Source organism: Ctenocephalides felis, unplaced genomic scaffold (genome assembly GCF_003426905.1).
Source record: "Ctenocephalides felis isolate EL2017-DRISC unplaced genomic scaffold, ASM342690v1 CF-g0.4_SCAFFOLD_03571, whole genome shotgun sequence".
Classification (NCBI taxonomy): domain Eukaryota; kingdom Metazoa; phylum Arthropoda; class Insecta; order Siphonaptera; family Pulicidae; genus Ctenocephalides; species Ctenocephalides felis.
Genome location: NW_020539725.1, coordinates 69,456,375 through 69,474,989, shown reverse-complemented (window position 1 = coordinate 69,474,989; position 18,615 = coordinate 69,456,375). Strand labels below are relative to the sequence as shown.

General features: G+C 30.7%; 1 protein-coding gene and 1 long non-coding RNA gene across 2 annotated transcripts; one reads left to right on the top strand and one right to left on the bottom strand.

Moving 5' to 3' along the window:
• The first annotated feature begins 226 nt into the window (after positions 1 to 226).
• LOC113386650 (cilia- and flagella-associated protein 52-like) lies at positions 227 to 14,623 on the top strand. The gene is given in 20 exon segments (XM_026624416.1): positions 227 to 286; positions 360 to 458; positions 1,304 to 1,496; positions 1,560 to 1,613; positions 1,678 to 1,798; positions 2,009 to 2,112; positions 3,890 to 4,040; positions 4,099 to 4,210; positions 4,438 to 4,594; positions 4,953 to 5,137; positions 6,218 to 6,314; positions 6,625 to 6,772; positions 7,339 to 7,458; positions 8,318 to 8,382; positions 8,385 to 8,465; positions 8,592 to 8,737; positions 8,872 to 9,023; positions 11,114 to 11,351; positions 13,020 to 13,187; positions 14,387 to 14,623. Coding segments are annotated over 20 exon segments (2,688 nt in total).
• Positions 14,624 to 15,181: 558 nt separating this feature from the next.
• LOC113386760 lies at positions 15,182 to 15,799 on the bottom strand. The gene is made up of 3 exons (XR_003368011.1): positions 15,681 to 15,799; positions 15,360 to 15,541; positions 15,182 to 15,283 (listed from the first exon to the last, which is right to left on the bottom strand). It is a non-coding gene; the product is annotated as an uncharacterized LOC113386760 (long non-coding RNA).
• Between the last annotated feature and the right edge of the window lie 2,816 nt (positions 15,800 to 18,615).

Sequence of the window (18,615 nt, the reverse complement as noted above, 5' to 3'; positions counted from 1 at the left end):
AGTCCTAACACTGGCAGAAAAAAATTTATTGCTAGATTCAAAATTGCAGAATTCGAATAGTTGAATTGAATTAAAAATAAGAAAAAAAATAGATAGATAAATATTTTTTTTTACCATAAGAAATTTTATCTAAAGACTCAAATAATCAAAATAAGTTTTGATTTATTTATTTATTATCTTAGTCCAGTAAATTCGATTTTTTAACAGAAACAATGATAATCTACTAATGTCCAATCGTTCAAGTGGTCCAGGAAAATTAGTTTTTCGAACAAAAGATGATATTAAAGTAAGTAACTCTTTAGTATAATTATTACAATAATGCTGATAATGAAAATAATTTAATGTTTATTAATTTTTAGGTGTTTTTCCATGCTCCCGAAGATGTACCATTTTATAACATTGACAGTGACTTCAAGGAATTAGTGTTCTGGGGTTCGAAAGTTACCAAAATTTTTACGGTAAAAAAATCAAAAGTTGGTAACATTATAAAATTCATATAGCGGGCAATTCTGGCATAACAGAGCTCATAAAATAGCGTTGTCATGGCAACGCTCTCTTATGTTTGTTCTTGGTATTGAAAATTATGAAAATGTCTGTCTGTTTGCCGTGCGATCTGTATCCGTATTTTACATATGAACAAGCCAGGAAAAATGTTATGATAACAGAATTCTAGATGGTGCAGTTATCATAAGATTATTCCTTTCTTGTTTATATGTAAAATACACATTATCGCACTAAAAATAGATAAGCACTTTCATAATTTTCAATACCAAGAACAAGCATAAGAGAGCGTTGCCATGACAATGCTATTTTATGAGCTCTTTTATGCCAGAATTGCTCTAAAAATCTCTGTAACGTTTATTATTAATTTAACATTTTGATCTTTTTTCGATAAAATATTTGGCTCGTATTCAGACAACTTATTTGATGAAAGGGAAAGCTAATATAGATGTGAAGTTATCCATATTAGTTTAGTTTTTTATGTCAAGTTGCTCAAAATTACAGATTCATAATATAAGTAGTAAAGCAAGTTCATAATTGTATACAATCTATTTTTTAGTAAATTTTAGCTCTTTCAAAAATTTGGCAAATTTTTAAAAGTATTACACCCATACCAACAGAGACCATGTTTTTCTAAGACAGGCCAAAACGACCACAAAGTCTTAAAAAGTAAAGATATACCAATGTTAATTTTCAATTACTTTTCAATGATTGAATGTAAAAATATAAATATATCGATAAAATATATCAATAAAAATATATAGATAAAAAACATAAAATATTCTGACCTCATTTTTCCCAGGTGATCGAAATCGACAACGACCCAGCCCTCCTGGGTCTTCCAGTTGACCGTCGGGGTTGCAGATTTCCTGACGAAGACACAAATTCCTTGAAGGCCTACCAATATTACAGTCATAGTGTCTGCATGGTCCAATGTAGATTGGAGGAACAACTTCAATTGTGCAACTGTACACATCATTTGATGCCAGAAGTCTGTAAGTAAAAAACAATAATCAAAAATTTTATAGTGGTTTTGATCAATATTAAATTTGTTTCAGATGCGGAATTCTACTGTGATCTCAAGGGTTTGACATGTTTAACTGAAAATGAAGGTAAGCACAAATTTTTATTTTTGTTTCAAAATCATTTTAATACCAATGAATTACCAATTTTAAGTTTATTCTCTAATTTATCCATATCCACGGATAATGATTTTAGACAAATTGCTTGGAGTAAAATGTGATTGTGAACCGTCGTGCACTGAATCTGATTATAACATTATACATAGCTACCATGAGTAAGTAGTTATTTTTCTACTTTTCTATTTTTTAATAAAAAAATAATAAATAATTTTCCGAGATTAGAGTAGTTATAGCCTTTACAATTCAAGAACTAGTTAGTTAAGTAATCGTTATATTAGCTAAAAATTTAAATAGTTATAATTATATATTTTTAGCTATAATCATATATTTGATTATTGTTATGTTGTTTGCTTATAATTATGTAGATCTTCTGAGGAAATAGAAGGCATAGAAGTTGAAATAAAATTACAAGCCTTACCTACATTACGTTATGCAAGAAAAATCGTCAGAACAACTTTGGATCTTGTTGGTAAAAAAATATACTATATACTATACTATAAAAATATACTATATGTTAAATAATGAAAAATTAATTTATATAACAAATGATTTCAGTATCTATTGGTGGCATAATTAGCTTATTTTTTGGAGCATCAGTTTTGAGTCTGTTGGAGTGTTGCTATTTTTTGTTCTTCAGAAAATGGTGAAAATTAAAAAATATTCAAGAATTGAGATAACTGGACTTATGACCAGATCTAAAATTTAGATATTTTTAAAGTTTTTGTATAATATAGGAGAGTATTTAAATAAAATCAAGTGTAAAAAACAGTCTTATTGTTAGTAAATAAATACTGTATTAGATTCAATTGTTATTATTTATAAATAAAAATCAGGATTAAAAATTTTTATTCAGCAGTTCTCATGAAAAATGTTCTAATGAATAAATGTAATCTAAATATTTGTTCCTAACGAGTTGAATTTTTAATTAATGAATATTACTGAAGATCTGAAAAATGCATGAGATTAAGTTAAATATCTAATTGTAAGCAAAATTTCAAATTTTGCCACCTAATTCCAAAAATTTGGAAATCAAATAAACCTATCTATACATCAAACTGCTAAACATATTTCTCTGTCCAAAATGCGATTATTCTTACTCTTACATTTTGCAAAATACTATTTAAAACATATTAAATATCTTATAAAAATATTTTTCCTGTATTTTAAATATCAATATACAAACATGCTGATAAAACCAGCCCTAACAAATTTACTAGAAAAAATTTCATTCGAAGGGGAGATTTACCCAAGACCAGTATCCATGACATCCAACGATTCGTTCAAATAAACAAGTGAAAAAGACATTTGTCAGATTTGATTTTATATTTTGAATAAATAGTAAATATATTTTTGATAAAGGATTTAATACATATTTTTTATTACATGTAATTTTATTTTATATAAAAAATTGTTAAACATGCAATGTGGTGAAGGAGATGTTTCGTTTTTAGAAGCTGAAGCGATAATAGCATTTGATGGTAAGTTGAAGTTCTAAATTTTATAGTATAAAATATTGATACAATACTCAATTTTATCAATTCAATCGAATTTATAATACTAAAATAATGTTGTTTTAATACAAATTTTGTTGTTCTTATATTATGATAAAAATACTTTAATAACTTATCGTGGTTACTTAAACAAACTCTGTTTTTTGCTAATATTTAATACTAGCTTTAGCTAAGATGTTTTTTTTGCATAATACATCTACTTTTTATCTAATTCAATAAAAATTGATTTATATGCACTGTCGATCTCAAATTATTTTTATTCCTTCTTTAAACATTTTACGAATTATTAGGGATACTATTAATAAATAAAATGTGAAAAAGCCAAATGTTATTTTAGAACATTCAAAAAAATCATTTTGATGAAAAATACCCTTATTTAGCTGATTCTAAATAAAATGTATCGTTTATTTAATACAATGTTAAATGCAGTTTTGGATAGTATGGTATCAAGCAGTAGTAATATACATGTTCACTCGAAATTATAGATCAGAATTTGTATAGAAGTAAAATAGCCCTTCCAAGGTAAATATCTTCACTATAAGAATTGAAAACCATTGGGTTGCCTTTAATCAAAATTGCACTGAGATAGATAGAACAAACCATTGAGATAGCCTTCTAACAAAGCAACATTTTGTTTTATTTACTTTATTTAAAGTAGATATTAATCAGCTCAGGAAATATACTGCACTTCAAAATGTATTATTAATATTCATTTATGTGACAAATTTATTTCAGGAAACATCAGATCAGGTCTTTTGGTTCATCCTGATTTGGTCCATATAGTCTACGCCATTGGCAACAAAGTTTCTATTCAAAATTGGCGCACCAAAGAACAACATTTTTTATCCGGCCACACAAATTTAGTATGTTCTTTAGATCTCTCAAGGTAATAAAATTAAAATAAAATTAAAATAAAAATTTTTATAATATTTTTTGGTTCACAGATCCGGAAAATATGTGGCGAGTGGCCAATTGAATCATATGGGATTTAAAGCATGCTTCATAATTTGGGACTTTTATGAAAGAACCATTATTACCAAACAGGAATTACATAAAGTAAATAAATTATAAAATCATAAATAAATATATTAAATTATTTACACGTTAATCGCCACGATATCAGAAAAAATCACATGGGCCATGGTAACTTTATTTAAAAAAGGGCTATGATAATTTAGTTCAAAATTCTTTACCAAACACTATTTTTTATGTCACACATATATCACCGACATGGCCATGTAATTAAACCTTTTTTCTCAAATATTTTTTATATTTTTTTCCAGGTTCGTGTAGAAATATGTAGATTTACAGGAGACGAAAATTTCTTAATAACGATTGGAGGCCGTGATGATGGAACAATTAACGTTTGGGACATTGGAGGCAGAAGTACTATTTATAATGGAGCAGCTGCCAAAATTACTGCAGGCGATTGTTATGGATGTTCGGCTGTTTATAGACGAGGACGATAAATAATTTATTATTTAATTTAATTATTTCACTCTTTGAAAACTGCATGCTCGGTGGGAAAATTACCTGGAGCACACATTACCTGGAATTAATTATTTTGGAAAAGTCCTGGAGAATAAAATACCACAATCATTTACTTGTTTGACAATAACAAAATAAACTTTCGGTACCCATAGGGATAAATGGTTCTTTAGAACCAAATATATTTACCTAAATTGTTTGTTTCGTCTGCTTGATGTTAACAGAATACATTTTTGATGCCCATCATAAGGAACCATTCATATTAGATCCAGATCAAAAGTTTTTTATCATAAAGGTACTAAAATTCCAGGTACTCTTCGTCTATGGGCGATTTATCCAGAAAAATATGACGCCAGATTTGTTGAAGTAAATTGCGGCAAATTAAAACGAATTTATACTTGCATTGTTGGAAATAGCAGAGACGAGTATGGATATTGTGGAACCACCAGTGGAGATATTGTCAAGATTCGATTTAATTATCATTATGATACTGAGGTAACAAGAAATAACTAAATAAACACTAGTCATATTTTTTTAACGAATATATTTTACTAACTTTTATATATCAAACCTTATAGTAAAAGCTTCAGCAATGTACAGGGTGCACCATATATATGTGGCCAATGGCAATGTTGAAAAATTTGAACAATTTTAAATGAATATTGATAAGCATTTTCATTATTTTATTATCAAATTTAAAACCGTAAATTTTTTTCCAGCTAGGTGGTAAAAGCTAAATGACCAATTGCGCAAACAAAACTTAAATGTTTCCATTGACCACATATTGATTTACAAAAAATGGACAGTCATTTCATTTTTGTAAAATTTGATATTTTTTATTTGATTGTACCCGATTTATAAGAATTGACAGCAAAAATTTCCTCACAAATTTATTTTACGCAATGTCGCTTCTATTTTACGTCTCCTGTAAATCTACATATTTCTACTTGCCCAAGGTGATTTGTGAGGAAAAGGTACAAAAATACCCAAAGAATCAGTTAGTCATAACATTTACAAAAACGTAAGATTTTATAAAATTAAATTCAAAATAAGTGACTTTAAAATTTGAATGCTAAAGCATCCACGTCCGCAAACGTGTCAATTTAGTGTAGTTTATCACAATTGAAACCTTATGCCATTGAGTTTATAAATCAACAAATAAAACTGACATTAAAATAACAATTGTTATTTACTGACTAAAAATGATATCGTTTGTTCATAGAACAATGATGTTTATCTTTTTAAATTATTAACCAAAGCACCAATAATTCTTATTTTGCTAGTATCAGTCATGCATCAGACATAAAGAGATATACTAACGTGGTTATTAAATTATAAAATTCTAGAAATAATAAGAAAAATAACATCAGAAAAATATTGGTTCTTCCAATTTTGTCACGATTTTTTTTACAAATTTTTATCTGAAATTTCACTCTTTTTGATTACTGAAAGAAATTATAAATCGAAGTGGTCACCATCATACGACCAAGTTATATTATTAAGTAATTGGATTTTTTTTAACAAATTTAAATTAATTAGATTTTTTAAAATGTGATTTTTTGGTACTATTTTCAGATTTTAGATTGTCCAAAAGTGCCAGTGATCATTGGATGTTATGGTTTGTTCAATGGAAAGAAAACCAAAGGCCAGGATGTTGAACTCTACAGTATGGGTGAGTAGATTATTTTAACAATTATTAATGGACCTAATTATTAAAAAACATCATTGATGGATCCAAAAAATGTTAATCAATAAGCAACGAAAGAGTTATATCAGATTATCCAGAATTCATTAAAATCATATGTGCAGTCCTCTACACAACCATAGTTTCTGTAAAAACTGTAAAACATTCTCTAAGCATACTTGAAATAAATATTTTTTATATAACTTTTTTTTGCAAATTTTTGGTTAATAGAAATTTCCATATTACTGCTTTAAAAATTAAACCAAAATTATGATTTTTTATTTTATTTTCATTTTAGGTGTCCAAGCATTGCTTTTACTGCATGATGGTAGTTTGCTCATTGGTGCAGGAGATGGAACAATAGATTTAGTCGTAGAACGTGACATCCCAGATGAAAAACACGAAACAGGAAAATTGACAGACCAACGACTCCCAACTTCAAAAAGGTAATCAATTACCAACTTCTTAAATGACTAATTAAGACATTTCATTTTCACCTTTTAAGCAAGAACCTTGTGCAAATGTTCACTTGCACATTCAAAAATTGCGTGGGTTTAAGGATGCGCAGTTCTTGAGTGTGCTGGGGTACATTTGCACTTTTACTTCTATTCAAAAATATAAATATAATATAATTGATCTTTTTTGAATCCTGTAATCAATAAAATATCAATTACCACAGTGGATTTCGATACGCAAAGCAACAACTAATGCCTTTATCAGTTTCAGAACCTAGATCGTCATATCTTGGGAACAGAACTTTGTCAATTAGTCCTGGAAAACATTCCTTACAATTGAAAGGGAATTTTTAATATATAACGAAATGATGTTTATAAAACTATTTAGAATTAATTAGGAGATGATAGTCCACAAAGATAAATGCAATAATAAATTGGATCCTCTGGCAGAAACAATATTTCTTTAAAATTGAAGAACATACATACTTTAATTTTAATTTCAGATAAAACGTACGAATGTTTTTGCAATGGTGACATCGATGGTGACCTTTGATGAGAAAACAGTTGGAGTTGCAAACGAATCAGAGCGAGATTTTCACCATCGATTTGGAGAATTTTGATCTCAAATTGAAGACAACGTGCCACACAGCAGCTATATTTGCTTGTGTATTTCCTTGGTGAGCAAAATTAATCCAAAATGAGAAAAAATGTAAATAAATATAGTTAAATATAGTTAGTTAAATACTTAGATAGCGAAAACAATTTGAGTCTATATGAATTGATAATACCGATTAGATTTGAATTTCCGAAAAACTGAAATAACAGCCACACAGCAGCTATATTTGCTTGTGTATTTCCTTGGGAGACAAAATTAATCCAAAATTTATAGGAATTTTAAATAAATTAAAGTAGTGGTAATTGCCTTAGATAGCAAAAAAAAATTAAGTCTTCATCATGAATGATAGATACCGATCGGTTTGAATGTCCAAATTGACCAAAGAAATTTAGTGAAGAATTGTTCCATTAAGACTACGTAATGCTAAACAAAATATCAAACCTAAACATTTAATAAATATCCAAAAAAAACCAAGATAAAAATAGCTATAGCCTAAGAAATATTGGTTCCTCTCACATTTGCACAAAACTGATACGGTTTCCAATTGACAGATTTTGGAATAATTTAGAACTTGTAAAATGGATTCAGAATTATCTGAGTGAAATAAAAATTAAATCACTTACTTTCAATTACAAGCAAAATGCCATCATTTACACATATCAATTACTTCTCTTTCACCAACACAAAAGAATAATATTAATTTAAACGAAAACTGATACAGTTTTGAAAATTACCTAGAATATTTTGGGAAAACATGAAGAAATATTAATTTGTTTACTAACGTTCCTCTATCATGATGTCATAAATCACTTCGTTATTAATAAATTAATTCATTTGATAAAAATACGTAAAAAATAATATTTTATAACATTATTTTCAAGTCCAAAAAAAAATGTAAAGTTGATTTTTTTCATTTTTAGGAAATACAGTGGTGTATTCGCAACTGCTTCCAAAGGAGATGTACGCATTTGGTCAATGGACAAAAAACAGAATTATTGAGAATCAAGCATGAAAATTTTTATTGCTCAAGCTTAACGTTTACTTATAGTGGAAAAGCTATAATCACAGGTGAAATGTAAAAAAATAGACATTTAAATAGTAAAATCCTCACTGATAAATTCAGTGGCCTACTCTGAAAATATGGTTTGATCAGAACAACATTCTGATTATTTAGTTTATTAATTTTTTTACCAGGTTGGAATGACGGTATTGTGAGAGCTTTTACACCATTAACTGGAAAATTAATGTGGTCCATCACAAATGCCCATAATAAAGGCGTCTCATGTCTGGCAATCACATCTGATGATAAACGTTTGATTACTGGAGGATGTGAAGGACAAGTAAGAAATTAAAAAAAAAATCAATATAATATTGGCACACAAAGTCTTAGATTCAGCTTACAGTAACTGCTATTTTTATCACTGACCATTACTTTTTGTGAAGAGATATTTAATCTGAATATTCTGTCTATTAGGTTCGGGTGTGGGCACTGTATCCAACCCATCAAAATATGGAGATAATTTTTAAGGAGCATGCAGGACCTGTGACTTCACTGCACATCAATTGCTTCGATTCTGAAGCTGCCAGTTCGAGTACAGATGGAACTGTTATTATTTGGGACTTGATGTAAGCAATCATAGTAATGTAATGACGAAATTTTGCATCTGCACATACATACACACACAATCAAAGAGACACATTCGTTACCAAAGTTTTGATCTTCGAAAAGGAGAAGATCGAATAGTCCAGTCATTATAGTAAGTTCACCTCGAAATTCGAGATACCCTGCTGTAAGTCTGTAAATACCCTAATAATAGCACCTTGAAAGTTGTCTCAAAACCTACATATGTTGTGTACACCCTACCATATTTAGGTTTTGAGCCAACTTTTAGAGTGTCAATATACAAGAATTCACAAATTAATTTAAGCTTAAATGACTGGACTAGAATAGGATCAATTAGGACGGAAATTTAATTAAGATTGGGAATCATAGAATTCTAGAGCCTTTTTATGGGAACAAGAAGTAAGAGATAAGCCTAAGCGAGCCCGACATACCCAGACATTCATACCAAACACATTTCCTTCGTTGTTGTGAAAAAACTGGTGGTGCATGGCATCGTGCCAAAGGCAAATTCCTGTACTGAAAATTAACATTTTCAAAAAAAACATTATTTTTTTTAGAGAATGGTATGGAACCCATAGAAATATAAACAAAATATCTAATAATTTGATGTGCATACGTTTAATAATTATTTTTGTCGTTTTTTTTTTGCTTTTTTATTGCATCTACAAAAACAGTACAAATAAAATGTTTGAATTATTGAAATGAGACACTCGGTTATCTCAAAAATGAATTACCATTTTTGACACTTTTTGCCTCGTATTATCAAAACGTCGTCTCGAAATCGTCGACGAAAATTTGTATCCGCACAACACACACATACATACGTCCATTTTTACTAAGGTACGTCAAATGGTTCAAAAACCTTTGAAACGTAGATATATAAAAAATGTCATTTAATATTTTTTTGTGTTTACTATAACTTAACCTACGAAAAGTTAACAATAAATTTCAAGGTATCAATATATTGGTCATCATACTTGCTCTCAGAATTTCTCATCTATCGATCTATCCAGATCTATCTAACGAATTTTTGAATAACAGAAGAAAAATGTTCAGGCTTTCGAATGATGCTAATATATATAATAATATATATAATAAAGTAGTCCAAAAAGCAGCACTGGTAAAAAAATGGACAATGAAAAATCATTTTCACCTTTTCACGCACTAACAAATAATTTTTTCACATTATTTATTATGAACAACATAGACAAGATCAGTACAAATATAATGACGTTAACATTTTTCGATATCTCTCATATTTCCCACAAAAAGTGAGTTTGAAAAAAGGGGCCACTTTCACATGCTTTCACCGATATCTCGGCCAAATGATGAGCTACGGATTTGAAATTTGGTATTCCGAATTTTCTCGAAAATACCTATAAAATCAAAATTATTTAAATACCAGGGTGGGGCCAATTCTGTATGGAAATACGCCCATAACCTTTATACACGACTTTGTATAAAAGTACAAAAAAGATAATTTGATGTTTCAGCTACATTTATGTAAAGAAAAATAATGATAAGTATTGACACTAAGAAGCTCTAAAACAGTGATTCCCAAAGTGGTCAATATGGACATTCAGGGGTCCATGACAACTTTCAAGGGCTCCATACCAGTGAAAAGAAATTCTAGGCACCCACGATAGTGGATTATAACACACATAGTTAATATTTATTTTTTCAAGTAATTAATGAATAACTACTTTAAATGTTTAATACTAAACGTTAGTACAAATTTATGGAAAGTAGTTAGTAGAAATTTATGGAAAATCGATATAGGCTAAATAGGAGGTCCATGACAAAGCCACGACCAAGCAAGGGATCCACGACCACAAACAAGTTTGGGAATCTATACCCTAAAACATCAAAATGAACACAAATAATATTATTCATAAATATATTCATAAATCTGAAATAAAAACAAAAGAATAAGATGTGTTGATCATAAAATTGACAAATAGTATTGGTTACCATATCAATCAATCTGAAACTCAAGAGAAAGATAGACAAGTCTTTGATAAGAACATATGTCTACCTACAATACCATACTGATCTAATGAATTAATTAATTATTGACTTTATTATTTTCCAGACGGATGGTTCGCAAAATAGTGCTCTTCGCCAACACCCTCTTCACCTGCGTCCGATATTACCCGACAGCAGTTCAATTGCTGACTGGAAGTGCAGACAAAAGAGTTGTCTATTGGGAGGCACTCGATGGATCGATGGTGAGAGAGTTGAGAGCCTCTGCATCGGGGGCGATCAACACTGTTTGCATTTCCATGGGAGGAGAACTGTTTGCCACTGGGTCGAATGATCAAATTGTCAAGGTAGTAAAGGAAATATGAATAGATTTTGATTTTTTTTAACACAATACACATAAAGCTCTGATACTTTTTTTTATGTATGAGCTTAAATGTGGACGAAAAGTTTAACACTTTTTTTCGAAATTACAAAAAACAACTGTCCTAATGATTGCAATAGAAACCAATAGTGTACGATTTATAAGTAGAACTAAGTATATAATTATATTGGCACTAATGGCAACCAATTGAATGACTTAGCCATAATAAAACTGGTTGGTATTGGTATTTTGCCTTGAGGCAAGTTACATGAACTTCCCGATATGTGTAAATAATCTACTTAATTAATAAAAAATAAATTAATTTATGAGTGATTAAAAGTATTCCGAGTAGATTTATTACACATAATTGAAAACGAACGAACACGTTCATCACTCGGGGTATTTTCTAAAAGCAAATTTTCAAAAATCAATAATTTTCATAATTGAACAAGTTTGCGTAGCACTTCAATGGTTTAGTATGTTCATTGAGACCCGTGTACTCTATCATTATACCAAGTAAATTGTCTAATTTTAATTTTAACAAACTTCAAAAAAACTACTAATTTTCGCAAAGTTTTATGAATTTTTAAAATTAAACTACTTGTTATAAAACCGTAATATTTCAGTAAGTTCTATAAGACAATGATATATATCGCCAAAAAAAGTTCCATAAAGTCGGCTTAGTTTTTTTTTCAACAGTTAATTACTTGAAAACGGCTCGGTAGATTTTTACCTAAAACTAATCAGTATCATTCTTAACTAATATCTTTCGAACAGATTTTAATTTTTTAAAATAATTTCCGTAGTATGAGCTTAAATGTGGACGAAAAGTTTAACACTTTCTTCCAAATCACAAAGATACATCGGTTGGGCTTTTAAATTTTTTAAATCGGTCTGGCAGTTTTTAAGAATACGTCGATGAAACTTCTAATTTTGACAAATGCTAAAAAAAACGATACTAATTTTTGCAAACTTTGACGAATTTTTTAAATTAAACGACTTGTCGTAGGGCCGTAATATTTTAGTATGATCTATAAGACTATGTTATCTACCACCAAAAAATAATAATAAAAATCGTCGAAAAATTTTTTTTAACACTTTATTACAAGAAAACGGCCCGGCCGTTTCTTTACCAAAAACGAATCAGCACGATTCCCAACCAATATCTTTCGAACGGTTTTCGAATTTTCAAAATCGATTCAGAATTGCGGGCTAAAACGTGGACGAAAGCAATTTTACTTTTATGCTATTTACAAAGGAACGGCTTGGCTGATCGTCTCGCAAAATTAATAAACGCTAGTCCTCATCAAGATATATTGAATGGCTTTTAAATTTTTGAAATCGGTCCAGCCGTTTCTGAGAAAACAACGATTTACGGTAAAAAATCTGTTCACATACGCATACTTTTTCCAAATTTGGTCTCATTCGATTCAGAATGACTTGAAACGTCGAGAAAACAAAATTAGCGAATCGGATTCTTTGATGAAACATAAACTTCCCCTTCGGGAAGTTAATTATCTTCAAAAGTATGATTTCCATTTGTATTATTGCTTAATGCAGGTGACACAATATATAAATTATCTATTAAAAGACTGTAACATACCTTTTAATGTAATTTCTTTATTAAATCCTTCTAAATGGATCATTTTCAAAGCTCTGGGATTACATGGATGGTACATGCAGTTTCATAGGCTGTGGTCACACATCATCCATCACGGCTGTTGCGATTTCTCCGGACTCGAGGTTCATTGTCAGTTGCAGTGCCTCCGGTAGCATTTTCATCTGGAAAGTACCGGAGATAGTTTTGAAAAATATTAAACAGGTATGAAGTATAATATAATATAAATATCTTACAAACATGGTAGAAATCTAAATTACAATAAATAACACAACTAATAACAAATTTGGGGCTTGGCATTGTCCCTTAAGGCAAATTCCTGAGGCTTTCCATACCATAATTAAACATACCAGCCGATTTAGAATAAAGGGTCTTATTTTATATCTGATCATGTGTTGTGTCAAACCTAATAAATCGAATTTAAAATGAAGGACAATGTCCAATATTTATAAAAATAGTGAGAACTTCAAACAAAAAACTTTGGAAATAAAAAAAAATCCCAAAGCAATCGTTTCGTCAACAAAAGCACAAAGTTTCTTGAATCATTCAAATCGGATGCTTAGTTCTTTCAAAAACTGCCATTTTTAGCACATATAAACATAGCTCGGTATCTCCAAAACGGCTGGACCTGCCTTTTCCAAAAACTAATCACCACTTCTCCCCGTCATTACAAATTTAATGTTTTTTGGATCATATAAATCGGATGCACCATTCTCTCAGAAACTCGATTTTCATTTTCTGCACTCTTTGCTCCGTACCTCCGAAACGGCTGGACCTGCCTTTGCGAAAAACTAATCAGCACATCTCCCTATCAATAGGAATCGGATGTTTTTTGAACCATTCTAATCGGTTGAACCGTGCGCCCAAAAACATACACACACATCCATTTTTTCTAAAGTATAACATAATGTTCAGACCTTCAAAACGTGAAGAAATGTAAACATTTTCAATTTCGATTTTTGGACGTTTACTATAACTTACCCTACGGGAAGTTAATAATTTTGATTCAAAAATTTTCAATTTTTTTTTTCTAATTTTGATAACTTTGAAACTGCAAGACTTGTCTTCCCCCAAACACAAACCATGCTTTTTAAATCATTCTAATCAGATGCTCCATTCTCTCATAAACTGCTATTTTTTAACCTTGTACTTCCCTATCTCTGAAACGGCAGCCTTTGTCTAAAACGAATCAGTATGTATCTTCTAAATGGCTGGATCTTCCTTTGTCAAAAACTTTTAGCACAGTTTCATGGAACATAAAATTCTTTAACAAAAGTGGTAAACCTTTTTCTACAATCAAGTATTTGATAAAAATACTCTCAACGCCTCTCAACGCATTTTTCCACAATTTAGTAATAGTCTGCTATTTCATTCAATAACTGTTTTTATTATTCTTTTACCAGTCCGAAGAGTTTGTAGCAGCCGATAAGAAAGCAGAAAAAAAGTGTGCGAGGCCTTTAAAAACTCAAAATATGAAAACAAAAGCATTGGCTGCTGCACGATCAAATACGTCCATAGGAAAGGCAAAAGTCGAGGAAGATATTAAGAACAAAGCTGGAAGACCGACTGAAAGTCCTCATGTTTCTCTCGGAGAATGTCCCTGTACTGATAAAAGCAAAGCTGACAAGACGAAGGCATAAAAAACTTAAGATTGTCACTGTAATTTCAATAAAGTGTGATATGTTTTTATAAACCTGTTTTTATCACTTCTAAATAGTAGAAATACGAACAAAATCTGAAGGAGTTGGAAACATGTTTTTAAAACATGCATTGGTTTTGTTTATTATTTTATTCAGAATCAAACAAAAGTTGAAAATTATGTTCTGTTCAGTTTATTATGAAACATTTGTTATTGTTATATTTAGTATAAAAATAACATTATATTTAGATATAATACCAATATAGATTTAGATATAGTACCAATATAGCTACCACAAATGCTATTTTTCTATAGTAATTAAATAGTCTTATTTATATCTAATATTATAATCTCAATCCTATTAATCATATGTTATACCTTCAAATTACTCTCTAAAACTCTTTTGTTTATCCAGTGATAAATATGTATTTAACATTTTCTTTATTTATGAGATGGTAAACAGTTATGAAATAATCTTGATAATGATTTGTAGGAATTGTGTTAAATCAAACTATAAAATAGAACTATATTAGATTCATTCAGATGTATCAGTTAACTTTTGGTCTTGTATTAATGTATTCACCAGAACACTGGATTGCGATGGTGTCTTTTGTACATCTGGGCTTACATAACTCCCTCAAAGAATATATCCTAGCATCTCCTGCAGAACCAACAAATCATAATTGACAAACACAGGTAAGTAATGAATGCATTTGAATGTTTATTCTAAAGCATACAGATACTAAAACATATGTCTTCATGATGATGTGCTTGTTCCTTTGCTGTGGAATATTATGTATGATGGCCTTTTAAGACTGGAGATTCCAGCATGTGTCAAACTAGTGGCATATGCAGACGATGTAGCCATAATAGTTGTCTCCAAACAAATTGATGATATCGTAAGTCCATTTAACATAACCTTGAGAAAAATTAATCATTAGAGGAGAACAATAAAAGTCCAATTAACACAACAAAAAAGTGAAGCTGTTCTTAGCGACCATAAAGCTGAAGATAGGAAATCTAGAGATCAAAAAACGTCAAAACCTCATATCCGTTACCTTGGCGTAATGCTTGATGCTTGATTGAATTTTAATCAACAGGTGGAACATGTTAGTGGTAAGATGTCAGTAGTGAGGACGAGACTTGCTTAACTGATGCCTAATGTTGGAGGCCCTAAACAAACCAGAAGGATATTACTATTATCAGTGGTAACTTCGGTGCTTACATATGGTACCCCCACACAGACTGATGCTCTCAAAAATCAAAAATCGCGGTAAATGGCAGGAACTATATATCGTCCAAGTGCTTTAAGAGTTGCTTGCACATTTCGCACAATATTGGAAGAAGCAGTATGCGTCATTTCAGGAACTCTGCCTCTCTTAGTCTTAACAGAGGAAAGAGGGACAAATTACCATCAAAGATATCAACAACTGAGTCCTGAAAAGGTAAAAATAGGAGAACAGCAGAACATTGACCGATGGCAACAACTGTGGGATGTCACAGCATTCACTTCAAGCAAGATAGCTTGCAGGATTGTCCATATTGTTTGGGCAAAATCAAAGATGCTGAACACGTGTTCTTCGTGTGCCCGCAATTTAGTGCTCTAATTTAGTGAGCAATGTAGAAGAGATATTGAGCCAAAGAATTACTCCAGATACTGTTCTCAAAATGATGCTGACAACTGAAGCTGCTTGGAACGCTATGGACAGATTTGTGAGAGCTGTGCTAATTAACCTGCGTTATATTGAAAGAGAAAGGGCGAATTAAACTTCGCCCATTGGTTATATCTGGATCGAAGAGTGTTAATTAGTTTATACTATTATCAATCTAATTAAATTATATTGAGAAATCTTATTTTGCTAAGGGATGTTAAATACATGTTGCACTAATTATTTAAAATATGAGTATAAATACTTCCCTCACAAAGTAATGCCTAAACGGCGGTTTCCGTGGGGACTAGAAGCAAGGGCAAAGCGGGGGGCTCAGTCAGTACCCAGACAAAAGACCAGTCTGAGATGCATCATATAGGCATTTCCTTCGCTATACAATATATATATTCGGACACCATTGAAGCCTCCATACACGCAAAATCCTAGACCAGATAACATACAAGATCCACAAGATTCTCGTAAACGACACCGAGAAAAACATCTACGAACAGATACTAAAGCCGGCATATATTACTAAAACGGACGACGAATTTCAATCAAATGCACACGAGATTCAACGACACCACTGGGGACCGACCATGGACCCTCCGAAGAAAACTTACACGAAGAAAGTTTCATTACAATAACAGATTTTTCTTCAGGCTCTCTCCTGTCAGATTACTATATGCAATTTCGTTTCAGGGGAAATACTACAGCGGTCGCATGACACCTGACAGCTGACAGCTCCAACCTGCAAACCTTCCCATGACACAGAACGCATGTGAAGTTAGACATCAACGGTCATAACATTAGGAACTCGAATCGTGCAACACTTGCGAAAATGTGAAGGCATGGCCGAGGAGGCTATTGAGCAACAATCATTTTCTCTTATCCTCTCGCCCAGCGCATTTTATTAAATATTTGGTAAGTTATATCAATTATAAACTTAGATTACACCTATAGGCTATAGCGTGGCATTACATTATAAGTAAAATTTATTTTATACAGACAAACGTGGAATCAGTCAGGTTTTGCAAATATCATTGAAATGGATTCTACAGGCAAAAAATTCATGAGTGTTTGCTGCAATCCTTTTAAGGAAAAGGGTCATACTAAGAAAAGGCATCGACAAAATTTACGTAATCCTTCCAAAACCCTTTGAAAGAAATTGAGTTTCTAATGCCGAATGATAAATTGTGCTACCGCTGCCGCAGAAGATTAGAAAACGTGTGCAGCGGTGGAGCAGGTGAGCTTCTATCAAGGAAATTTTTAAATCGTATTATAAATGTATCTTTTTCTAATCAATATAGGTTGTGTTGTGAAGAAAAAAAAAAAAGAGGATAATACAGAAAGAGCGGAGGGCAACGACAATGACTTACTGCAAGTTCAGAAGTATGTATTTCATAAATATATTCTTAAACTGTTTCAGATACTGATTAGTTTTTGGTGAAAATCAAATTCCTTCTATAAAACATTTTATATTGATATATATCATGGTTCTAAAGATTATACTAAAATTTCAGGACCCTACGGCAAGTCGTTTAATTTGATTAAAGTTAAAATCATCAAAGTTTGAAATAATAGTCAAAATTTGTGACGAAGATTTAATTGAAAGCGAAAACTTCATTTAAATATCTAAATTTTAATTTTCATTTATTATGAATATATTTTATGGCAGTGTTTTATTTCCATGTAACTTTATAAGCATATTTTAACCCTTTTCACTCGCTCCTTGCAAAACTAATGCTGATTATGTCGCCTGAGCGGCGGCATGCATATATTATAAATGTTATTTTTATATTGAATTATAATGAAACTAAATTATAATTATTTCTAGTGAACCTGAAGAACATATAAAACCGCCACCGCGGCGAGCCAAGCTTTTGGCGTTACAAAAGCTTGGTGGTATGAAATAACACCAATTTAAAGGTAAAAATTGTTTGAGGTAATTGAATAAGCTTAATTGATACATAAATTATTCATTTATTTGGTTCGTGAGATAGAAACTCACCTATTTTTAACCAACACACTCATTTTTACCAGTTTTCTTCTACAATAGTGAGATTTGTGTTTTTTATCATTAGGTTTCTTCTGAAGTAAATCATTGTCGTTGTTCTCCGCTATTTTGGCTTGCTATTATCCTCATTGGTACCGGTTCGATTCTATATTGTCTTAAAAAACAAAAATTATATTTATAATATAAAATAAAAAAATTTAGAAATAAACCTGATCCACCTGCAATTGTCTGTGGCAACAGTAGCACAACTGATCATTCGGTTTTAAGAACTCAATTTTTTGCAGAAGTGTTTTCGAAGGATATCGTAAATTTTGTATGTTTCTTTTC